The 21,118-nt window shown below is 38.2% G+C and overlaps 1 protein-coding gene across 2 annotated transcripts; it reads left to right on the top strand.

Moving 5' to 3' along the window:
* The first annotated feature begins 54 nt into the window (after nt 1-54).
* On the top strand, nt 55-19,991 carry stag2b (stromal antigen 2b). Of its 2 annotated transcripts, none has more exons than XM_046849108.1 (33): nt 55-1,912; nt 5,580-5,708; nt 5,797-5,875; nt 6,869-7,012; nt 7,114-7,210; nt 7,311-7,387; nt 7,490-7,694; nt 7,849-8,000; nt 9,056-9,129; nt 9,360-9,483; nt 9,577-9,675; nt 9,919-9,998; nt 10,094-10,201; nt 10,861-10,972; nt 11,096-11,213; nt 11,653-11,756; nt 11,929-12,021; nt 12,113-12,202; nt 12,318-12,521; nt 12,644-12,714; nt 12,812-12,899; nt 12,989-13,069; nt 13,156-13,248; nt 13,346-13,520; nt 14,305-14,444; nt 14,550-14,651; nt 14,783-14,931; nt 15,059-15,187; nt 15,537-15,742; nt 16,248-16,506; nt 16,902-17,015; nt 17,417-17,543; nt 17,685-19,991. In XM_046849108.1, exons 2-33 carry the CDS (start codon nt 5,665-5,667, stop codon nt 17,805-17,807), a joined length of 3,861 nt encoding a protein of 1,286 aa, XP_046705064.1. In that variant the 5' UTR covers nt 55-1,912; nt 5,580-5,664; the 3' UTR covers nt 17,808-19,991. The 2 variants fall into 2 exon arrangements, with proteins under 2 accessions (XP_046705064.1, XP_046705063.1); XM_046849107.1 differs by having other exon boundaries at nt 56-1,912; nt 16,245-16,506.
* Nucleotides 19,992-21,118: the final 1,127 nt, after the last annotated feature.

The raw sequence follows: 21,118 nt of genomic DNA, 5'->3' as shown, positions 1-21,118 counted from the left end.
TGTATGCAAGTAAGGGTAGACAAGACCACAAGAAAGATTATAACTTTTTTTATTAACTGTGTATATTTCTGGAAAAGAGTTTGTGTGCAGGGTGATTGTCATGTGGTGAGTTCTTACTGTTCTTTGGATAAATGTGCAGTTGTGTGCAGTAATACACCCAGTTTGGATGCTGACGTAAATATTGCTAAGGATCATAAAGTCCAATCTGATTTCTTGAGGCAGACAATTGTATTAGGATAATAAGACAAGTGCACATCTTGACAAGTTTCCAGAACTAGTAAGATGTGACCACTATATCCAGCAGATTACATTTCCCCTAAATCTCAAATGTACCACTCTGTAGTTCCTTCAGTAAATTCAGAAATTTGAATACCATCCAAGTACCAACTCTAAGGTAAACATGTCAGTTTGCACACAAGGCCTTGCTCCCAATGGCATTAAAAAACGTTTGAGATAATGCATAATGTAGAGCCCTATACAATACAGAATGGAGTAGAGTTGCAAATTGTGCAAATTGTGCATTGTCTTGAGTTTAAAAAAGTACTTCTGTTTTACATTGTGCACATTTTAATGTATTTTAATTGTGCTCTTTTAAAAACCTGTTACGACACAAAATATTACAGAAACTTGGTGCAACTGAGCAACTGTGTATTCTGTGTAGTCAAGTTAATTTATTTCTAAACTGCAGAATTCCTAGTAAACACAATGTTTTAATATGCTAGCATTTTCTAAGTTTAGTTAATTCGGGGAAACATTTCATCAACTTCTGGAAATGTTATACTATTTTAATGAACAAACACTATACTTGATACAATATCAAGTATGTGTTGATCTGATTTATTTTATGAAACTGGTGCCAGAAGGTTATTTTCTACTTATGGCCAAAATACACTTTTGGCTGACAAAAGCTCACACATATGGCTCCATCGGCTGACCCACATCTGGCAGCTGAATATTTGGTATAAAATTCAAATAGCATGCAGACACATATAACACCCGATCAAAGCAGTTTCTCCTACACCAACATTTTTAGGTAAATAGCATAGGTGTTGAAGTAAAACCATACTTGGTTGGGTGGGGGTTGGGATAAGGCTTCTGTGACCAGGAAGAGGAGAAAACACATCTGTAAAATCCCTTTTCAACCTGGCAACTTGTGCTCCCTGTGAAGGTGAACCATTTACATTTAGAAATGTATGGCATTTGGCAGACGCCCTTATCTAGAGCGATTTACAAAGTTCTTTGAAGAGGTCTCCATCAATAAACACATTTGAAAGGTGAGAGGTGGTCTCCACATGTGAATGGGCTGCACTTTTAGGTGTAACTATACATCCAGCTTCTTCCTCTGGAACCATTCTCCACGTTTTTAAGAGGTGGTATATTGGAAAGGTATTACTTTTATGTGTTGGTCTGAATCTACTCTGGTATGGTTTTGAGGTCCTGATACTTGAGGGCCTTTGTGAGCTTGAACTGACAGATAGGAGAGAGACTTTGGCCTTACAAATATATTATCCTAAAAATACACTTCCTTCTCTACCAAAGTGAAAAGTTAAGAGTTAATTCGTCATTTTGGCCTTTGCCCCGGTCATATAAAATTTTCAGTATAGTGTAATAATGGCTTTTGACCACTAGATGTCAGCTCCTGTCTATAGTGACGGGTCGTGACCAATGTGACCAGCAGGTGGCAGCTTTGCGCCGTTTTCTCCAGCTTGATCGTCGAAACAACAAATCGAGCGGTGCGAGCGGGTTGAGTGTGTGCGTGCGCGAGTGTGTGTGTGTCTGAAAAAGACAGCCTCTGACCGCCACTTTCAAAACTAACATCCATGAATCTGTCTCGGCTTTTCGTTGCAAACAACTAGCGCCAGTCGATAGGGACGCGGAGCCGCATGAGTGCTGGATGTGAGCCTGGTGGGAGGTAAGTTATAAAATGGCGGAGACGTTTACAGAAGTTGGTGGGCTTTGGTGATATTTTGCTGCTACGCCGAGCTGAAAGCTAGCCTCGGTTAGCTTGCGTCCACGAATTACGCGGGACTTGCGCGGAGAGAAGTCAGAAACCAGGCCGCAAAAAAACAGCCTTCTGATTCAGTTCGGAAAGATCGTAGGTGAAGGTATTTTTTTTAGCGCCTCGATCAAATCAGCGGCTCTTTTTTTTCTGCGCGGCCGCCGCGGGGCAACTTCCGCGCTGTGTGTCTCCCAGAGCCGCTCTGTGGTTGGAGCTAGGACGGCGGAGCCGCTATGGCGAAAACTGGAGCACAAATATTCACAACCAAGATGGAGGACGCGGGGAGGCGTTTATTCTCCCCCCTTCACGTGAAGGAAAAAAACACTGTTGTCGCACGAACAAAAAAATAAAAAACGAGTCCTGCAGACTTTCCCTTCGAGTCTGTTTCGACAGAAAAATTGTTTCAAAAGCTAATAAACGTGGTGTAAAATCCCAACACGCGCCGCTCGACTCGACTGGAAGGCACGGGGACTGACTACTGGAAGCCGAGCCAAAATGGAGAATCCCGAAAACAGCTGCTGGATTGGTTTCAAGATGGAGATTTTTTCTCTCTCTCCCTCTCTGTATTCGCGTTTCCCTTCCAACTAGTTAGTCATTGTTGTTATTTTATTGAACTTGCTCGAAAGGCGTTTTATAGATTAGGAGCAGAGAAAACAGTGCAAACTTGGAGGAATTTCCACATTTGTTCAGATGAGCTGTAGCATGTAGCACTTCTCTCGAGTTGGTGTGTTTTTATGTTTTGAATCGTTTATCAAGGAAAATACTTTGGATGTACTTGTGAACTTGTAGTGAACTTCGAACTCACCGATTCTCTCTAACCGTGTCCGGGTGGAGTTTATAAATAAAGTCCCAGATCTGTAACTTTATGGCGGAGGTTTTAGGCCACATGCGCAGACTTAAATGTTTGACAGATGCTGGGGACGAATTAAAGAGGGCACACGGTAACTAATAACAACAAACTCTGTCTTTGCGTGATGGTTTACTAGTGAAACTATTTTATTTAGGTAATGTCAGTACAGTCCAGTGTGTAAATAAACATCCTGTTCTGTGTCTCAGTGTGAAGTGATGATGCTCAGCTTCATTTGGCGCCACTTTTCAACAAGCGAATCTGATCAGTTTACTTTTCTCAACTCTCTCTATTTCTCTGTTTATTTCCTTTTTGACGTATTATACATTAAAATATTAAATACACTTTTTTTTTGTTAAATTTGCGCTTCAACAGACTTTTATTTTATTAACTTAGCGTTTCTTTGAGATAGCAGAACTCAGACCTACCGGCGCCACAAATGCGTTTCTGAAGACCAGGAGACTTTCGTTTATTGTTGTTGTTGTTTTTTAATGTAATTAAGAGTAAAGTTACGGCACATTATGGGTCTTATTGTCCCTCAAACTTGTTCGGTTTTGACGCTGTGTTTTGTAAACGCACTCCTTGTTTACATTAATTTAAGAAAGTCTGGTTGAGTTGAAAAGGAAAGTGTGAATCTGTGTGTAAAATACTGTGTATATTCACGCGCACACCACGCCCCAGCGCGTTACACTGCTATATTATATACACTGGTATTTTGTTTGAATGTTTTTCACAGCCGTATTTAGACAAACTATTTAGGGACGAGTAATAAAATTTCACTGTATAACCACAGAGAAGACACGAACGTGCCCCTTCCTTTCTGGTTTCGCTGCATGTTTCCGTTTTTCTCCCGTTTATTCACGTTTCCGGCCTCGGATGGTGAGGATGATGATGATGAAGTCTCCCTGTGATTGGAGGCGATCGGCACGAGGGCGGATAGATTACTACTTTATATGGTCACATCGGAAGCGCGCTTTCGCGCTTGTTTCCTGGAAACCGGAGAACGGACAGCCAATGAGAACGCCGCATGGCGTGACAGTGCGTGTGGGCCGCCACGCCCCCTTGTTTTCATCTCCATCCGCAAGCACATTTTGAGGCGTGTGGATGTTTGGCAGCGCGGCTCCGAACCGCGGACAAACAGGATTCTCTGCGGTGTTGCTCCAGTTACACCGCGCTGCTCTATTGGTTATAGAGTAACAAATAATTATGGGTGATTAGGAAGAGATAATTATGAATTATACGATCGCACGTGTTCTCATCTTTACATTCTCCAGTTCATGAGTTCAGCTCAGGTGTCAGGACATTTACATTCAAAATCATTAGTTAATATTTGCATGTGGAAATATCATGTGGAGTTCAACTGCTTTAATGTGCAAATAGTTTTCAGCATTTCTTATCATATGTAGTTTGTTTTGCTCCTACATCTGAAACATGGGTTAATGCAGTTACTGTATTTCACTCTTGCTGGCATCGTGGCTCGAGGAAAATATCTCCTGGTACTGCTTTAAACAAAATGGGATGGGTATCTAGTAGAGGTTTATGGTTATGCCACAGTCTGTATCTCTTCATTGTGTCAACGTGGTTATTGATATTCAGATTTAGACTGGAGTTTTGTGGTGGTACTTGTTTCTTATTGTCATATTTTTTAGTTAGATGTTTTTGAATATGAACTGCACCCCGTTAAAACAGTGATTACTGACAAAAGATCTAGCTGTAAATTTACCTGCTTTGACAGCATGATCTGAATTCAGGCTCTGAGCATCCCTCAACTTCAGCCCTGTTAATCAACTTCAGTATTAGTTCATCATTTCTCAACTAGAGAAAGTTCACAGTACATACTGATAAGAAATGGTAGCCCAATCTTAAACTCTTGACCCTACCCAGACTATCATTAAGGAAGCAGTAATGTAGTGCTGCACCATCAGTGTTAAGGAATATTGATTTTATGTGTTCTGAGAGCTTTGTGTTGTATATTACCGCTTGCTTGTGCTTTCACGTTTGTGTCATGTGATGAGTCATGCATACCTTCGGTCTTAACTAGCTCTCAAGCAATGTGTCTTTTTCTGGCGAGCTTAAAAAAATAACAAAGAAGAATTATTGTCTCTCTCTCTCGCTTTGTTTCAATTTTGAACAACATTTCTTCATTCCAGAAATGTATTCACATTAAATCTAATCATAACTTTTTAAATAAAATCTTAAAATACATTTACTTTAGAAACTTACGTATCTTATCATCCTTTTGCACAAAACGTATTACATTTTTGCTGATACAGTGGTGCTACAGCTCAGTGCGAGGTCTTGGTAAAAGCAAATTGCGCATTTTAAATATGTAATATTTAAAAAATATATATTTTAAATACTATTTTATCTAGTTGGTTGTCAGGTACTCAGACAGGAGTTTGGAACTGGGATTTATCTTGAAAGTGCAACCCGTATTGCTTTTGTTTCCTGTTTCCAGTTTCTCAGTGTTTCTCAGTGCATCACCCACACGGACAAGCACTCACAGAGAGCAGCTGCTGAAAAATAGTGCAACACTGCTCCCTTGTGGTCATGATGGAACCACAATTTCATAAACTAGTCAACTTTTTTCTAGTTTCTCCCAGTATAAAATGGTTTAATGGTTTAATCTCTACATATTTAATACCACGTTTTGGCATTTAAAAAAAAGGACTTATTGATGGTAAATCATTAAAAACAAATATTTGGACTACATTTACTTTCAATCTGTTCCAGGTCATATGAGACAAAGGTACCTGCATTTGCTGCTTGGGTTGATGGAAGATTAACAAGTTAATGTGGTCCAGAAGATGTTAAAGAAATGATAGCAGCACCAGAATTACAAGCCGAGTTTCATTATCCCCAGTAAGCGACCCTTTTTATTACTGTCCATAGTGTTTGCGCACTTGTATTTAATGAGAGCATGGTTAAGATTGAATCTTGTGTTTAACAGGGACACAGACACACGATTCTCATCAGATACTGATTTTGATGATTCTGATGGGAGAAATGCAGTTCAAGGGAAAGGAAAGGTACGTTTTCTGTGACCAACACTTTTCTTGACTAATCAGTTGTCTTGTGATCTTATATTTCACAATAGTGTGCTTATGTGGCATATGGTTTGTGACCACAGTGAACTACTTAACAAGTAGTAAAAGATTTTATACATTTGTATTTATTATTATTATTATATTATATTTATTATAATTTTATAAATTGAGATTATTTATCGAATTGATTAATGCACATGTAGGGACAGATAATTTCACAGTGAGCACTCCATATAGTCTAAGACATTAATATAAAGAGAGTTAGTTGTCCATGCTCCTTGCTATGTTAAGTCTTTATACTGTATGATATCTCTGTGGGGGGCATGCAATAATTAATTAAGCATGGTAAATTGCTAATTGCTGTGCAACACATTGTAGGCTGAACTATTATGAAAAAAAATAAACCCCACAGAGTAATGATTTTTCATATTAATAGTGTTTTATATATTTCTTAAGCAGATATATTGCTTTTATTTATTTTTTTTGTTCACTAACATTAATTGCTGTTGTCTGGTAATGGCTGCACAAAAATATCCTCACTCATCCAACCATGTTATTATCTTTTAAATAGAATAGATATGTTACAGATATGTCACAGGCCCCACCACAAAATGAAAATCTTTGCTCATGTGCACAGGGCATTCAAACTAATTTAAACAGTGAGAATGATTGCAAGGTTTTATGGCTGCTGATTTTTGTTTTTTAATTTTTCTGTTTGTTTTTGCTATTGTTCGCCATTTAAAAATAACCATGAGCTTGGGTGGACTGTCTGATGGCTTGAAACTGCAATTCACAATAGTTAACTTGGATCAGTGGTCGATCATATTTACCATTCAACAAAAATGTTCTTGTTAAAACGTGTACTTTGAAAATCATCAAATGTGGTGTAAAATTTTTTTGTGATCAAGAGTTAATTTTTTTTTATTTTGATTGTGGATTGTTTAAAGAGTCTTTTTTGAAATCCTGATTTTTCAGGTGAAAAAGGGTAAGAAGGCCCCTGGAGAGAAGGGGAAAGGAGGTGGAAAGGGTGCTGGTCGCTTAAATGGACACCATCAAGAGAATGGCATGGAGAATATCATGCTGTTTGAAGTGGTCAAGCTGGGAAAGAGTGCCATGCAGGTTAGTGGCAGCATTGCTGAGATTTCACAATCAGACTTTGAAATTAAACATTTCTCACTGGTCTGAAGATTTTTCTTTTTTTTTTCTTTCTCTCTCTCTAGTCTGTGGTGGATGACTGGATTGAGTCCTACAAACAGGACAGAGACATGGCTCTCCTTGACTTGATCAACTTTTTTATCCAGTGTTCTGGCTGTAAAGGTGCGTCATAATTCACACTGTTCCTAACTAGAGAAAAGTTTCCTTGTAATCTTGTTTATTATTGAGGAGCACTATTTCTGTTTGTTGTTTATTAATACAGGCGTTGTGAGTGGTGAGATGTTTCGGCACATGCAGAACTCCGAGATCATCAGAAAGATGACCGAAGAATTTGACGAGGCAAGGTTTTACTTCTTGCGAAGCATGCTTTTAGTAATATGTTGAATATGCTGAGCATCTTTGCCTCGGTGCTAAATAAGAGTATCGTGTTTGTCACTGTAGGACAGTGGAGACTACCCACTCACCATGGCTGGGCCACAGTGGAAAAAGTTCAAGTCCAGTTTTTGCGAGTTCATTTCTGTATTGGTCCGACAGTGTCAGTACAGCATCATCTATGATGAGTATATGATGGACACAGTCATCTCTCTGCTCACCGGTCTGTCAGACTCCCAAGTGCGCGCCTTTAGACACACCAGCACACTAGCAGGTCAGACCTTACATCTTTCAAATCATGTCCTTCAGACAAAACTTTTGAAAGGGCCTACGTACTGTTGCACTTCTTAATGGAGGTGTTAAGTGCGTTTATGGCCGATTGTTGAATCAACAGCAAATTATTTTATTTCTGTTTGTCATCTACACAGCCATGAAGCTGATGACTGCTCTGGTAAACGTAGCTCTGAATCTCAGCATTAACATGGACAACACCCAACGCCAGTATGAAGCAGAGCGAAACAAGATGATCGGCAAGCGGGCCAGTGACCGGTTGGAGCTGCTTTTACAGAAACGCAAGGAGGTGAGGGCAGCATTACAACTTCTCAATCGGTGTCTGTACAAGTTTGTGCTTTCTAGCACTGAGACAGGGCAACTTGTAGCTAGTAGAACTAGAACTAGTAAAAAAGGAAATCTGCATGCAAAGGTGTAGCTTTGTTTATTTAGTACAGTGACAATTCTAAATCATGAAACATGCATATCATGTTTAGGTGTAAGAACTCTGTCATTATAAATCATAGAAACAAGCAATGATGGTCTTCCAGGTTTAAAGTTTACAGAATTTCAGTTTAGTAAAGCAGCATATGTGTTGCTACTGACCGTCACGGCAACATTGAGAATGGTAGAAGTGCAAAGCTTTTATTTGAAGACTCGGAATTGTAACTTTTTTTTATGTAGACATTTCGTAGTCTATATAATGTAGCCAGGCTGTTACACCACCGCAGGTGTTGTTTAAATCTCGAAATGCCAACAATTAAATATTTACGCAGGTTTAAGTTACAGTTAGCAACATTATTGATTAGTATATTATATAAAATATTGATTTTCATGCTTTGTTTTCCTTTCACTGGTTATGTGCTCAGCAATGCTTGTCTGTCAGTGGCCCTGCCTGATGAAAACATAAACAAAATGCTGTTAACCAACAGTTTAACCCCCTCCCCCCAAACATACACACAAAAGGAAATAATAATAATAATAATAATAATAATAATAATAATAATAATAATAATAATAAATGAGTTGTGAAGATTATAGTACCTGTATTATCACAGAATTGGCATGATGGCAAATAGCTGAGCTATCTTTAGTTTGGGGTACTAATATTAATTAACAGTTCAGTTATGTAATGCTAGTCCTGCTGGCATACCATCTGTGTGTGTGTGTGTGTGTGTGTGTGTGTGTGTTTTAACGGAATGACCATTCATTCGAGCATCGAATTAAAACTATTCACGAACCTGTGTGCTGTTTCATGGGTGTACGTTGTTAACCTAGCATATAGACATTTGTACTAAGATGGTGTTTGGGTTTATGTAACACATTTTGTCCTTTTTTTTTTTTTTTTTTTTTTTTTTTTTGCAGCTACAAGAAAACCAGGATGAAATAGAAAATATGATGAACGCTATTTTCAAGGGCGTCTTCGTGCACAGATATCGGTATGTCGTCTTTTCAGAAAGGAATATTTGTGTGAATTCTTAATTTTAAAGAAAATACCTTGTATGTGATTTAATGCAAATTTATTTAAATTCAGTTTTAACAGGCAGGTTAATTAATAAATGAAATATAGAATAAACATTGTTGTTTGTATGTTTGTAAATCATATTTCTAATTTACATCTAGACACCACAATGACAAATTAGGCTGTTTTTATTGATTATTCCTGCAGGGACGCAATAGCGGAGATCCGAGCAATCTGCATTGAGGAAATAGGGGTGTGGATGAAAATGTACAGTGATGCATTTCTTAATGACAGCTACCTGAAATATGTAGGATGGACCATGCATGACAAGGTAAGGTTTAAAGAATAACTGACTCGCACATGGGTGAAACATGTGCTGGTTGTTAATTGTTGAGCCTCATTGCTTCACTGCTCTCTTCAACAGCAAGGCGAAGTGCGGCTAAAATGCCTCACAGCTCTACAGGGCCTCTACTACAACCGAGAGCTCAACGCCAAGTTGGAGCTCTTTACCAGCCGCTTCAAGGTGAGAGCCATCTGCAGTTTATTTCTTTCCAAAATGCCTACAGGGAGAAAGCAGCTTTAAGTTAGACTCTAAGTCAAGAGCAGAATTTTATTAAAGTGCAATGGAAGAATTGTTCTTACTTTATTTCACTGTTTTAATAGTCTCACTTTTAAATGTCCTCAGTGTCATTGTTGATTTATTTATTTATTTTCATCTATATTAATATATACAACTTGCTAATAACTTTCCCTATTTTTTTTTTAGGACCGTATTGTTTCCATGACACTGGACAAAGAGTATGATGTCGCTGTGCAAGCAATAAAACTACTAACACTCGTTTTACAGTAAGTTTACATCTTCAGACAAATTATTACTATTGAATTTGCATGTTTATGACACAGATGGTGTATTTACATGATTTTGGTGTTCGCATTTCCAGTAGCAGTGATGAGGTTTTGACAGCTGAGGACTGTGAGAGCGTCTACCACCTGGTGTACTCAGCCCACCGGCCAGTTGCTGTGGCTGCTGGAGAGTTCCTTTTTAAGAAGTGAGGCTTGTTTTCACTTCTCCTATTTACTTATTGGACATACAGATGTGCCTCATTCCAAAACCACAGAGGTTTCCTGAACCGAAGTGTGTTTTGAAGAATAGAGCATTTGAGCAACATAAAGAATGAGCAGATAGGGCAGACTGATCTAAGCCTAGCACATGTGGAGTAAAGCGTTATCTGCTTTCTTTCAAGTTCAGAGATTCCCTTCATTAATTGAAAAGAGTGTCGGACATTAGTCCAACCCAGAGAGCACATCCAATTTTGCTCCTATGGTTCCCAATCATGGATGGTTATAGATTTAATTAGGATTGTGACCTGCAATATGACAAAAAAAGATTTTCTATTGAGCTGCTCAGTCTTGCTCTTTCTCCATTTTGGCCACTGCCTCCTCTCTACGCTGATGTTAAACTGGATCTGTTTTGTCAATATGCATACCAAATTACCACACTTCCAATCGGACACTCTGATACAGCGACTAAAAGGTTCTGAAGAAATACAGATTACATCTTGTTCATTCATTCCTTTTCCCCTGCTCTTGTGGCATTACTGTAATAGAAGTCTGCAGCATGTTTCTTTTCTCTATGTATTATATAGAAGTTTGGGACCTAAATGATGCTTAATATCCCTCTACAAAATATCTTTGCTTTCTTTTGCAGATTGTTCAGCCATCAAAACATAGAGCATGACAGCATGCCTAAGAGGAGAGGAAGACAGAGTCTGAATGCCAATCTCATGAAAACTACTGTTTTCTTCTTCCTTGAGAGCGAGGTGTGTCGCAGGAACATTTTCAGTCTTCTCTTGACATAATTGCAAACATATTTATAAATACATAGGTTTGTGATACATGTCTACACATTAGATGCTCAATGTTTAACATTCTTTCACAATCAGCTTCATGAGCATGCTGCATATCTGGTGGACAGCATGTGGGACTGTGCCTCCGACCTGCTAAAGGACTGGGAGTGCATGATCAGCCTGCTACTAGATGAGCCCCTGCCTGGCGAGGAAGGTCTGATAATAAAGTTATATTCTTCTTTGAGTAATAATTTAATAATTTAGCATTATTGTCAGTATCTTACCCTGTATTATACTAAATGTGTAATAAGTAAATCTTCTAATTATCAATGGGCACCAGAGATGTAGATATATAAACTTGATATACTTAAATTCAGATGACGGAGTAATGTTAGATTTTAATCCATGCAATTGAAGTTAAAAAAAAAAGCTGACAAATGTTTTTATTAATTGGTTTATTGATTTTTTTTTTTTTTTTTTTTTTTTTATTAAGTTAGTTAAGAAGTTAGGCCACATAAGTTGTGAAACAGATTTTATTTATACTTCACTGCGTTCAAAATATTTACATATCCCACGTGTACGTGTTGCGTACGTGCATTGTGCTGAGGCTATTTCCTTGTGTGAAAATCTATAATGAAACATGTCCTGTGCAGCTCTGACGGACAGACAGGAGACTGCCCTGATTGAGATCATGTTGTGTACCATCCGCCAAGCTGCAGAATGCCATCCTCCTGTGGGCAGAGGCACTGGCAAAAGAGTAAGAGAAATATTGTTGAGCACATCATTGTCATTTCAAGTGTGTGGAATACAAATAAGTCTGAGCAGAATCACAAGTGTAGAAACAATCACATTAATGGTGGGTTTAAATCATCTTATGGGGTTTTTTTTTGCATGTGCGCACTGTTTAGCTTTCCTTATTCTTGTTTCAGGTTTTGACAGCAAAAGAGAAGAAAACACAGCTCGATGACCGGACACGGATGACTGAGCTTTTTTCAGTGGCAATGCCACCTTTACTTGCAAAGGTAAATAATAGTATGACTTTTCTGTTTAGCAGGATTATTGGAGGAAAGAATGTGAGCAAATGTATCCTCTACTTTTTTTCCCCCTTGACAGTATTCAATTGATGCTGAGAAGGTGACAAATCTTCTGCAGTTACCACAGTTCTTTGATTTAGAGATTTATACAACTGGCCGGTTGGAGAAGGTGAGTTTGTCACTTTGTGTGTACAGAGTTTAGATACTAGGAATACAAAATGCATTGTTAATAGATCTGTCAGCAGGCAGTATTTAAAATGATGTTATCGTTTGTTCATCTTCAGCATCTGGAATCACTGCTGAGACAAATCAGGGAGATTGTGGAGAAGCACACTGACACTGATGTGTTGGAGGCCTGCTCGAAGACCTACCATTCCCTCTGCAATGAGGAGTTCACAATCTTCAACAGGGTAGACATTGCCCGCAGCCAGCTCTTGGATGAACTGGTGGACAAGTTCAATAAGCTGTTAGAGGACTTTCTTCAGGAGGTGAGAACTTGAGTCTTGACAGAAAACAGTCTCTGGTAATATTAGTGCAAATCAACTTTTCTTGTTAAATTATATTCCAACAGCCTATTTACACTTCGATTTTGATGGCTTGTTGTTCTTAGGGTGAAGACCCAGATGAAGATGATGCTTATCAGGTCCTATCCACACTGAAGAGGATCACTGCTTTTCACAAGTAAAGAGCTATATTTTTAACTTCTGTTATAGTGCTGCAATATTTTTGTCGTGTCATTTATTTTTTTTTCTGTTGTCCCCTCTCCCATTTTCCTCAGTGCTCATGATCTATCGAAATGGGATCTGTTTACCAGCAACTATAAGTTACTCAATACGGGCATTGAGAATGGGGACATGCCTGAGCAGGTGACATTTTAAAAATGTAGTTTGGCTTTAAATACAAGGTCATTACCATAAATGACTGACTTGGTTTTTGTCTGCCTGACCTGTTTCAGATCGTCATACATGCACTGCAGTGTACACACTATGTGATTCTTTGGCACTTGGCCAAGGTCTCTGAGGGCAGCTGCAAAAAAGTAAGACTGGGTTTCTCTTTGCTTCCATTTTGAAGTTGGTTTTTTTTTGTTGTTGTTGTTAACGATTAGTTGTCTGGCACGTGTAGGAGGATATGGTGACTTTAAGGAAGCAAATGCGAGCGTTCTGCCTGATGTGTCAGCGATATTTGGCCAGTGTCAACACCACTGTGAAAGAGCAGGTCAGTATGAGCGATTAGAAGCTCATTTAGTTCTCCGTGCAAATTACTGTAACTTACTTGATGATAAACAATTATTTGACAAGCAATTTCTCTGCAGGCCTTCACCATCTTGTGTGACCTGCTGTTGATCTTCAGTCACCAGATCATATCTGGAGGGAGGGAGGTATTAGAGCCTCTCATTTACTCACCAGATGCTTCACTGCAGTCTGAACTGCTCAGCTTCATTCTAGACCATGTCTTCATTGACCAGGATGAGGATAGCAACAGCACAGGTGCAACATACAGCCTTGTTAAACACCAGAGCAAAGTCTGTGTGGAATAGGCAGATCGTCCTTTTTTTTTTTTGGCTTTTATTATTTTTTTTATACTTGTAGTATTTGGCTACAGGGATTCCTGAAATGGGCTTTAGAGCTTGAGCATGGATGGTAAGATCAGCTTGGAAAGTGCACAGGGTTTCTGCCTGGTCTTAAAAAAAAGTTTTAAAATGTTTTATTTACAAACACGGTTCTGGGTCTTAAATCATTTTAAACATGTCTTAATTTTCTGAATTCCATGTAACACTACCTTTATTGCTCATTGAAATGCTCCCAAAGCTCTTTTATAATGTTTATTTAATTTTTTGTTATTTTCAGTGGTGGTGTAGTTCTTTCTTTTGCTTGTCCAAATATAATTTATAATATAATAATATAATGTTTTATTACGACTGCTGATGAGACCAGCATGCAACAGCCAAGCTGCAATTTGGCACAAATCTTTCCTTTTGGCACCGATATTTTAGGGAAGTGCATGTTTAGCGATACTTGGCTTGAATAAAATTAATCTATGGATTGGTTAGGGCCACTTATTGTGCGTGTGTGCATGCGTGCGCGTGGGTTGTTTCTTTAACCCTGCCATATTTCTGTATTCTCTGCATTTTGAAATTGAACTTCATATTACAATTCACCACAAGAGGGAGCCAGATTGGCAGTACATATGTACCTGAAAAAAAGTAAATACAGTATATACGATTAATATGTAAGATTACTCAGTCATTTTGTTCTTGACTTGTTTGAACAGATGGGCAGCAGGACGATGAAGCAGGCAAAATCGAAGCTTTACACAAGCGACGCAACCTTCTTGCAGCTTACTGCAAGCTCATCATCTACAATGTGGTGGAGATGAAGACTGGTGCAGACATATTTAAGCAGTACATGAGGGTGAGTCTCAGTGTTTTGCTTCATATTTTGGATTTTTCTAAGCTTTAACTTGTAGCTAACTGCTATATTCAACTTTACTGATCTAACTTTTTTTTTTCATGTCAGTATTATAATGACTATGGCGACATCATCAAAGAAACCATGAGCAAAACTAGACAGATTGATAAGATCCAGTGTGCAAAGACTCTTATTCTGAGTTTGCAGCAGGTAAGTGTGCATTTATTCCAAACCATGTAATATGCTCTTCAACACTTTGACAATTTGAGTCATGCTGTTTTTTTTTTTTTTTTGTTGTTGGGGTTTTTTTTCTCATTTTTTTTCTTTTTTGTTTGATGTAGTTGTTCAATGAGATGCTGTCGGATCTGGGTCCAGGATTTGACCGCTCGTCTTCATCTTTTTGTGGCATCAAAGAGCTGGCCCGCCGCTTCTCTCTCACTTTTGGTCTGGATCAACTAAAGACTAGAGAAGCCATCGCCATGTTACACAAGTATGCTGCTTCTAGGCTTGTTGTCACTTCTAGATATCCAGATATCTGCTTTCCAATGGCACTGAGAAAGATATAGGGGATTTTGAGTGGTCTGTATTTGAAACATTGTTTTAAATTGCTTGTATAGGGATGGTATTGAGTTTGCCTTCAAGGAGCCCAATCCTCAAGGAGATGGATATCCCCCCGTAAACCTGGCTTTCTTGGACATCCTCAGTGAATTTTCATCCAAGCTCATGAGACAGGACAAACGCACTGTGTAAGATCCAGTTCTTAACATCATTCCTTGTGTAGTCCTGAATTTAATGGTATGCACCAGCATGTTCCAGACACAAAACTGCTGAAGTTTATAAATTTTATATGAAATCAGTCTTCTATTACAAATAGGCTTTAAGAGAGGCTTTAATCTAAGTTCAGAAAACGTTTATGGGCTAATGACCTATAGATGAAATAAGTTGGAAAAAAACAACATTTTGAGCTGGAAGATTTTTCTAATTAGTGGTGGTTAAAAAGTTGTGTAATATGTAATATCTGCCATCTTGTGTAGTAAATTAAACAAAATACCAGTATTGCCGCTGATCTGTTCTTTTTCTGTTCTGTCTCCTCAGGCACATGTATCTGGAGCGCTTTATGACGTTTCAGATGGCATTGCAAAGGGAGGACTGCTGGCTCCCACTCATCTCTTACAGGAACTCTCTGCAGGCTGGTGGTGATGATGATACCATGTCTGTGGTGAGCGGTATCAGCAGCCGTGGTTCTACTATCCGCAGCAAGAAAGTTAAGCCTGTTACAGGCAAAAGGAAACTCTCTGAAGGTACACAGTCATGTGGATTGTGAATAATTTACTCCAACGTTGTCTGCTTTACTTTAAACATCTCAGCAAATATTTGTACACTGGGAACAGAGTGGCACTATTGCTCCTTTACCACATATACCCATATGACTGTATGTATGATGTGGCAACTTTCACCAAATGTTTTAATGATTCCGTCTCACACAATGAGTCGGTAGTGTCATGTTGTTGACTTATATTCATTGTGTGTAGAACATGTTTATCGAGATTTTTTTTTTTCTTACACAAGTTGCTGACTCCAGAGTACCAACACCTATCTGTTAATATTATTAATTTTCTTTTCGGTTTGGAAAAATACTCTGTCTATTTGGCATCCTCGTATAATTATAGGTCAGGATATTAATGTTTTGACAACTCACAATTTATCCAAAAATGTGTTAATAGGTCATTAAGATTGTTGCAGCCCCTACTCTAACCCCTTTAATTCATTTTAAATGTAATTTTTTTATTTTATTTGGTGTAGCAGAGGAGAGCAGCAGCAGCGAGGTGTGGCTGAACCGAGAGCAGAGCATGCAGACGCCGGTCATGATGCCTTCTCCGCATCTCACCTCTACAGTCATGCGTGAGCCCAAACGCCTGCGGCCTGAGGACAGCTACATGGGGGTGTATACGATGCCACCTGAGCAGCAGCAGCAGCAGCAACAGCAGCAGCAGCAACATCCACAGCACCACACACACCCACACACACCCCAGCCTCATCACCACCAGAACCCCATGGACTACAAGTAAGGGGACAGTCGGCATATACAGTATTCTGTTGATGGCTTCGAAAATCCACAAACATTATTTGTATATGTCAGGCAGTTTCAATTTTATAGTTAAATGTGACAAAATATTTTATTTGTAAAAGCCAGAGAAAAGCAGCATTGATTGAGAATATATTGGCCACTTCTACTGTGAGCTTAAAGCACTCAGAACCTGGGTAATGTTAACACCCAGTCTTCTCATTTATACTCAGCTGCTGTTCTCAGCGCCACAGCTGATAAGTACTTTTTTTAGGGGCTGTAGTAGTTCTGCTTTGCAGTATTGCTAAGCAAAGTGGAGTTGATGCAGTAAATCCTGTATCCTGAGTGGAGTTGACTCCGGAGTTGGAGTGAGTAAGATTTTGGTGTTTTTGCAGCACGCAGGTCACTTGGATGTTGGCCCAGAGGCAGCAGCAGGAAGAAGCTGCCAGGCAGCAGCACGAGAGAGCAATGAACTACGCCAAACTGAGGAGCAACTTGCAGCATGCAATGTGAGGACGCACATACTGTATTTATTTTAATAATCTCTTATTATAAAGAGGTACTTATGGGTTTTTAACATATTTAGATACAAATTTGATGACATTTTCTGTCATCCAGAATTCTAATAATTTTTAGTACATTTCAAACAAATGTGTCTTTGAATAAGAATTTTGGAAAATCATACTGACTGGCTTAACTGCCTGCTGTTTAGGATGCTGTGTATGTTTTCGCTAATAAAAGCTTTAGAGATACAGAAAGCATGAGGTCTTATAATGGCAATATTTTAACGACCCACAAATTAAACTATAAAGACCCACAAGTATCAAGCAATTTTTCAGATAAATCAAGCCATATTGAAATTATTTGTTGGTTTTGGTACAAAGATTAGTTTGAAAATTGTCATTTTTAGACGTCGAGGCTCGGGCCTGATGGAAGATGATGAGGAGCCAATTGTCGAGGATGTAATGATGTCATCAGAAAGTCGAATTGAGGATCTCAATGAAGGCATGGACTTCGACACAATGGATATTGATCTGGTAATGACATTTGTAAGGTTATCTCTCTACATTATGTTTAAATTTCTGGGGGTTTTTGTTGTCGAAAAGGAAAAAAAAAAACTTTCTATAATGTGAATGAAAATTTTCTTAACGTACAATCTTATCTGCTTTGTTTTGCAGCCCGCCTCTAAGAATCGACGAGAGAGAACAGAGTTGAAGCCAGACTTTTTTGACCCAGCTTCTATCATGGACGAGTCTGTAAGGACCACTCATTTCCTGGGTTACGACGCCTTTCAGCGGTAATGAGGGGGAACTAAGCTCCACTGTTGCTCCACTGTATGGCCATGAGAGAGCACCACTAGATGGCACTAATAGGAGTGATTTCTAATAGACAGCTCAGTTCAATGGTTTCACTCCATGATGTGGAGAATAAACAGCCTCAGTCTAAGAAATGTTAACTACAGTTCAAGAGAATCGATGGCCATTTATTTGGTAACACTGAACTCACACTGAATTTAAACATTTTCTTTTGTAGGTTGTTGGAGTACTCATGTTTTAGGATTAAAAAAAAAAAATGAAGAAAATCTTTTTTGGAAAAAAAAATTTCTGTAATATTAAATTGATTTTGTAAAAAAAAAAAAATATACACACGATCAGTGTAGTAACTGGTTAAACAAAAACATCTATTCTTGTTCACTAGAGACTTCAAAGATGATATAGTGGCTTAGTTATTAAGTAAGCGTTCCCTCTTATTGCAAAAATGTTGGGAGGGGAGGAGGACGATTGAACGCCATGAATTGTTGGACTGTTCTTTGCCATGTATAAATATATAAAATATATTTCAAAGTTGAACGTCATCTTGTGTGAAGAAGTGTATGTGAGCTCTCCTAGAGTTGTGGTATTTCTTGAAACAAGGGTGAATGCTTCTATTATTTTATTTTTTCCCTTCCCCCGCCCCCCTTTTTTTTTTTTTTTTAACTTAAAGATAACTATGTTATGTATAGCCCTTTTGTAATAGTGAGTAATCAGGTGTAAAGTAGTAATTTATAAGCAGGTTATTGCTCATCATAGTGAGTGATGTGATATATTTTAATCTTCTTAACTATGTAAAATGGAGGACATGCTCCAGCTCTTTATATCTAGTGCTTAGTTTTGTTCACCTCCCTTTCAGAACAATAGACAAATGCAGCTTCTAGTGTCAATAACGGTGTAAAGTCAGAAATATGAAACCGAGTTCTGATGTTTTTACATGAATCAACTCCCCAAATATTAGATCTACACCCTTGAAAAGGGTGAAATCAAGGAATCAAAAGGAAAGCTCTCTAGTAGTGCCATTGTGTTTGTCTCAAATTAAAACAAAGTTTATTGTAGTACATCTGCTATGTTGTCTAATCATTGACATTCAGCTGAACAGTGATGTAGACATGTACTTAACAAAAAGTTTAATAATTTTAAAAAGTATCAATTGGTGCTGATTTTATAATTGCATTTAGGACTTATTTTACTTTTAAGCTCCAATTTTAAGTTTAAAAGGAAATAAGAATATTTTAAAGCATGTAGCCAAGCACCAAGGAGGTTTTTTTTTTTGTTTTGTTTTTTTATTATTATTTGCATTTTATATGGTGTTTGTGTTTGTTTGCTTTTTGTCAAATGTACATTTTGGTTGGTTGAGCTTCCCATTCAGACTTACTACATTCAGCTTTAAGTTTGTTAGTTTATTATGTTTTTTTTTTGTTTTGTTTTTCCTTCAGTGTAACACCTTGTCATACTTCATTCAAATGTATTTCATGTTGCTTTTGGGCAGCTCTATAAAGTTAAATGAACACATCTAGCTTATACTGACGCATTTGTATATCGAAATATGTTTTGTCAGAGGTATACCTTTTTAATCATTCCATGTCTTGGCCTTAAACATGCCTGTAAAAAGTTCTCAACTTTTCAATATTGTTACTTTTTTTTTGTGTGTGTGCGTGTGCAGATTTCTAATTATTTAAAAACAGTGATCACCAAGCCTGGCCTTGGAGATCTACCTTCTGCAGTAAGCAGTTACAAACCTAAACCAACACACCAGCGCCAAATAAATCAATCTACCTTATTAGCCTGTTTGATTAGGGCTGGAACACAATTCTGTAGAAGGGTAGATATCTCAGACAGGGGTGATTTATAGAAGCCATGTTCCAAAATAGCATGTGTTAGAAAGCATAACACACCTGAACGAACGAATGAATGAAAACTGGCACTCGTTTGTCACTCACCACTACATTGGCAAAACTGCTGAATAGATTGTGTAAATATACGTGCATTTTAACAAAAACATAATTTTCTAGTGTTTTTTTTCCCCTGTTAATGTTTATAAGCTTATGATATTTTCCCTGTTCAAAGATTTATGCTTATACATAATTGTTTCCCTGTCCTGTCCACCTACTGTACTGTTTCTGATTTCTATTTATCTGGAGACAGTTTTTGAATAAAAGTAAACAAATCTTAGTCTTCTCCTCTTGTGTTTAGTTTGTGTTCTGGATGATTCCAGGACACTTGTAACTAATCATTTGTGATTGTTCTCTCTCTCACACACACACACCAACCACTTTAACAGGTATAAACTGCTATGTATAAACTTTTTTTGCATTAACAAAAATATTCACAAAAATTATTTACACATGTATATTACTGCTAGTTTGAGCATTTCAGAAATGCAGTGCATAAAGTTTACTCAGAACCTCAATAAAAATGTAAAACATTCAGTTGGCAGCAGTTCTGCATGGGCGAAAGAGGTCAGAGGAAAATGGTCAGACTGGTATGACCTAAAAGGGAGGCATGCAAACACCTCACAACGAGTGTGAGCTGAAAAGCGTTTTTTGAATATTCACTTTGATTAACTTTGCAGCAGAACACCAGACCACCACACTCCTCTTTTGTCGGCCAGGAAGGTGAATCTAAGATTAAGGCAGAGATTCACTGAAAGAGAAGTGGAAGCTCAGTGGTCAGTTGCACTTCTTGCCAGAAGGTTGTGGGTTCACATCCCAGCACCAACACGCTGCCACTGTTGGACCCTTAAGCAAAACCCCCTAACCCTGCTATATCTAAATAGAAACTGATCAGAATGCAAGATGATCTGTTTTGTTAGGTTATTTTGTGGCACCAAAATATGAACTGTTCAGTTTTGGTGCCTACTGAATGAATAATTAACTGAATTTGTCATCATCATCATACTGAGCAACTCAAGAAGTATGAGAATGAATTTGAACTGGAATTATATTAACAGTCTACTACATTGGCTTAGGACTGCAATTTGCTTAGATACTTCTGCATTTAAGTGTCCATCACTGACCAGCACGCCTCAACAATGATAAAACTATCCCGAATGGCTATTCGGTGCCACCCAGATGAAAATGGGTGCTCTTTTGAGTGTAGTTCTTCTCAAGGTTTCTTCCTCGTACCATCTCAGGAAGTTTTACATGCCACTGTCTCCACTGGTTCCCTTTTTAGGGTTGAACCAATAGGCACTGAACTTAGAGAGATAAATTAACAAATATAATTGTATTTTTAACCTAATCAACTCTGTAAAAGTGCTTTGGGACAAGTCCATTGTTAAAATGGGTTTCCTTGTTTTT

Source organism: Silurus meridionalis, chromosome 5 (assembly GCF_014805685.1).
Source record: "Silurus meridionalis isolate SWU-2019-XX chromosome 5, ASM1480568v1, whole genome shotgun sequence".
Classification (NCBI taxonomy): Eukaryota; Metazoa; Chordata; class Actinopteri; order Siluriformes; family Siluridae; genus Silurus; species Silurus meridionalis.
The sequence above is the reverse complement of the archived record's forward strand: the minus strand, read 5'-3'. Positions and strand labels throughout refer to the sequence as shown.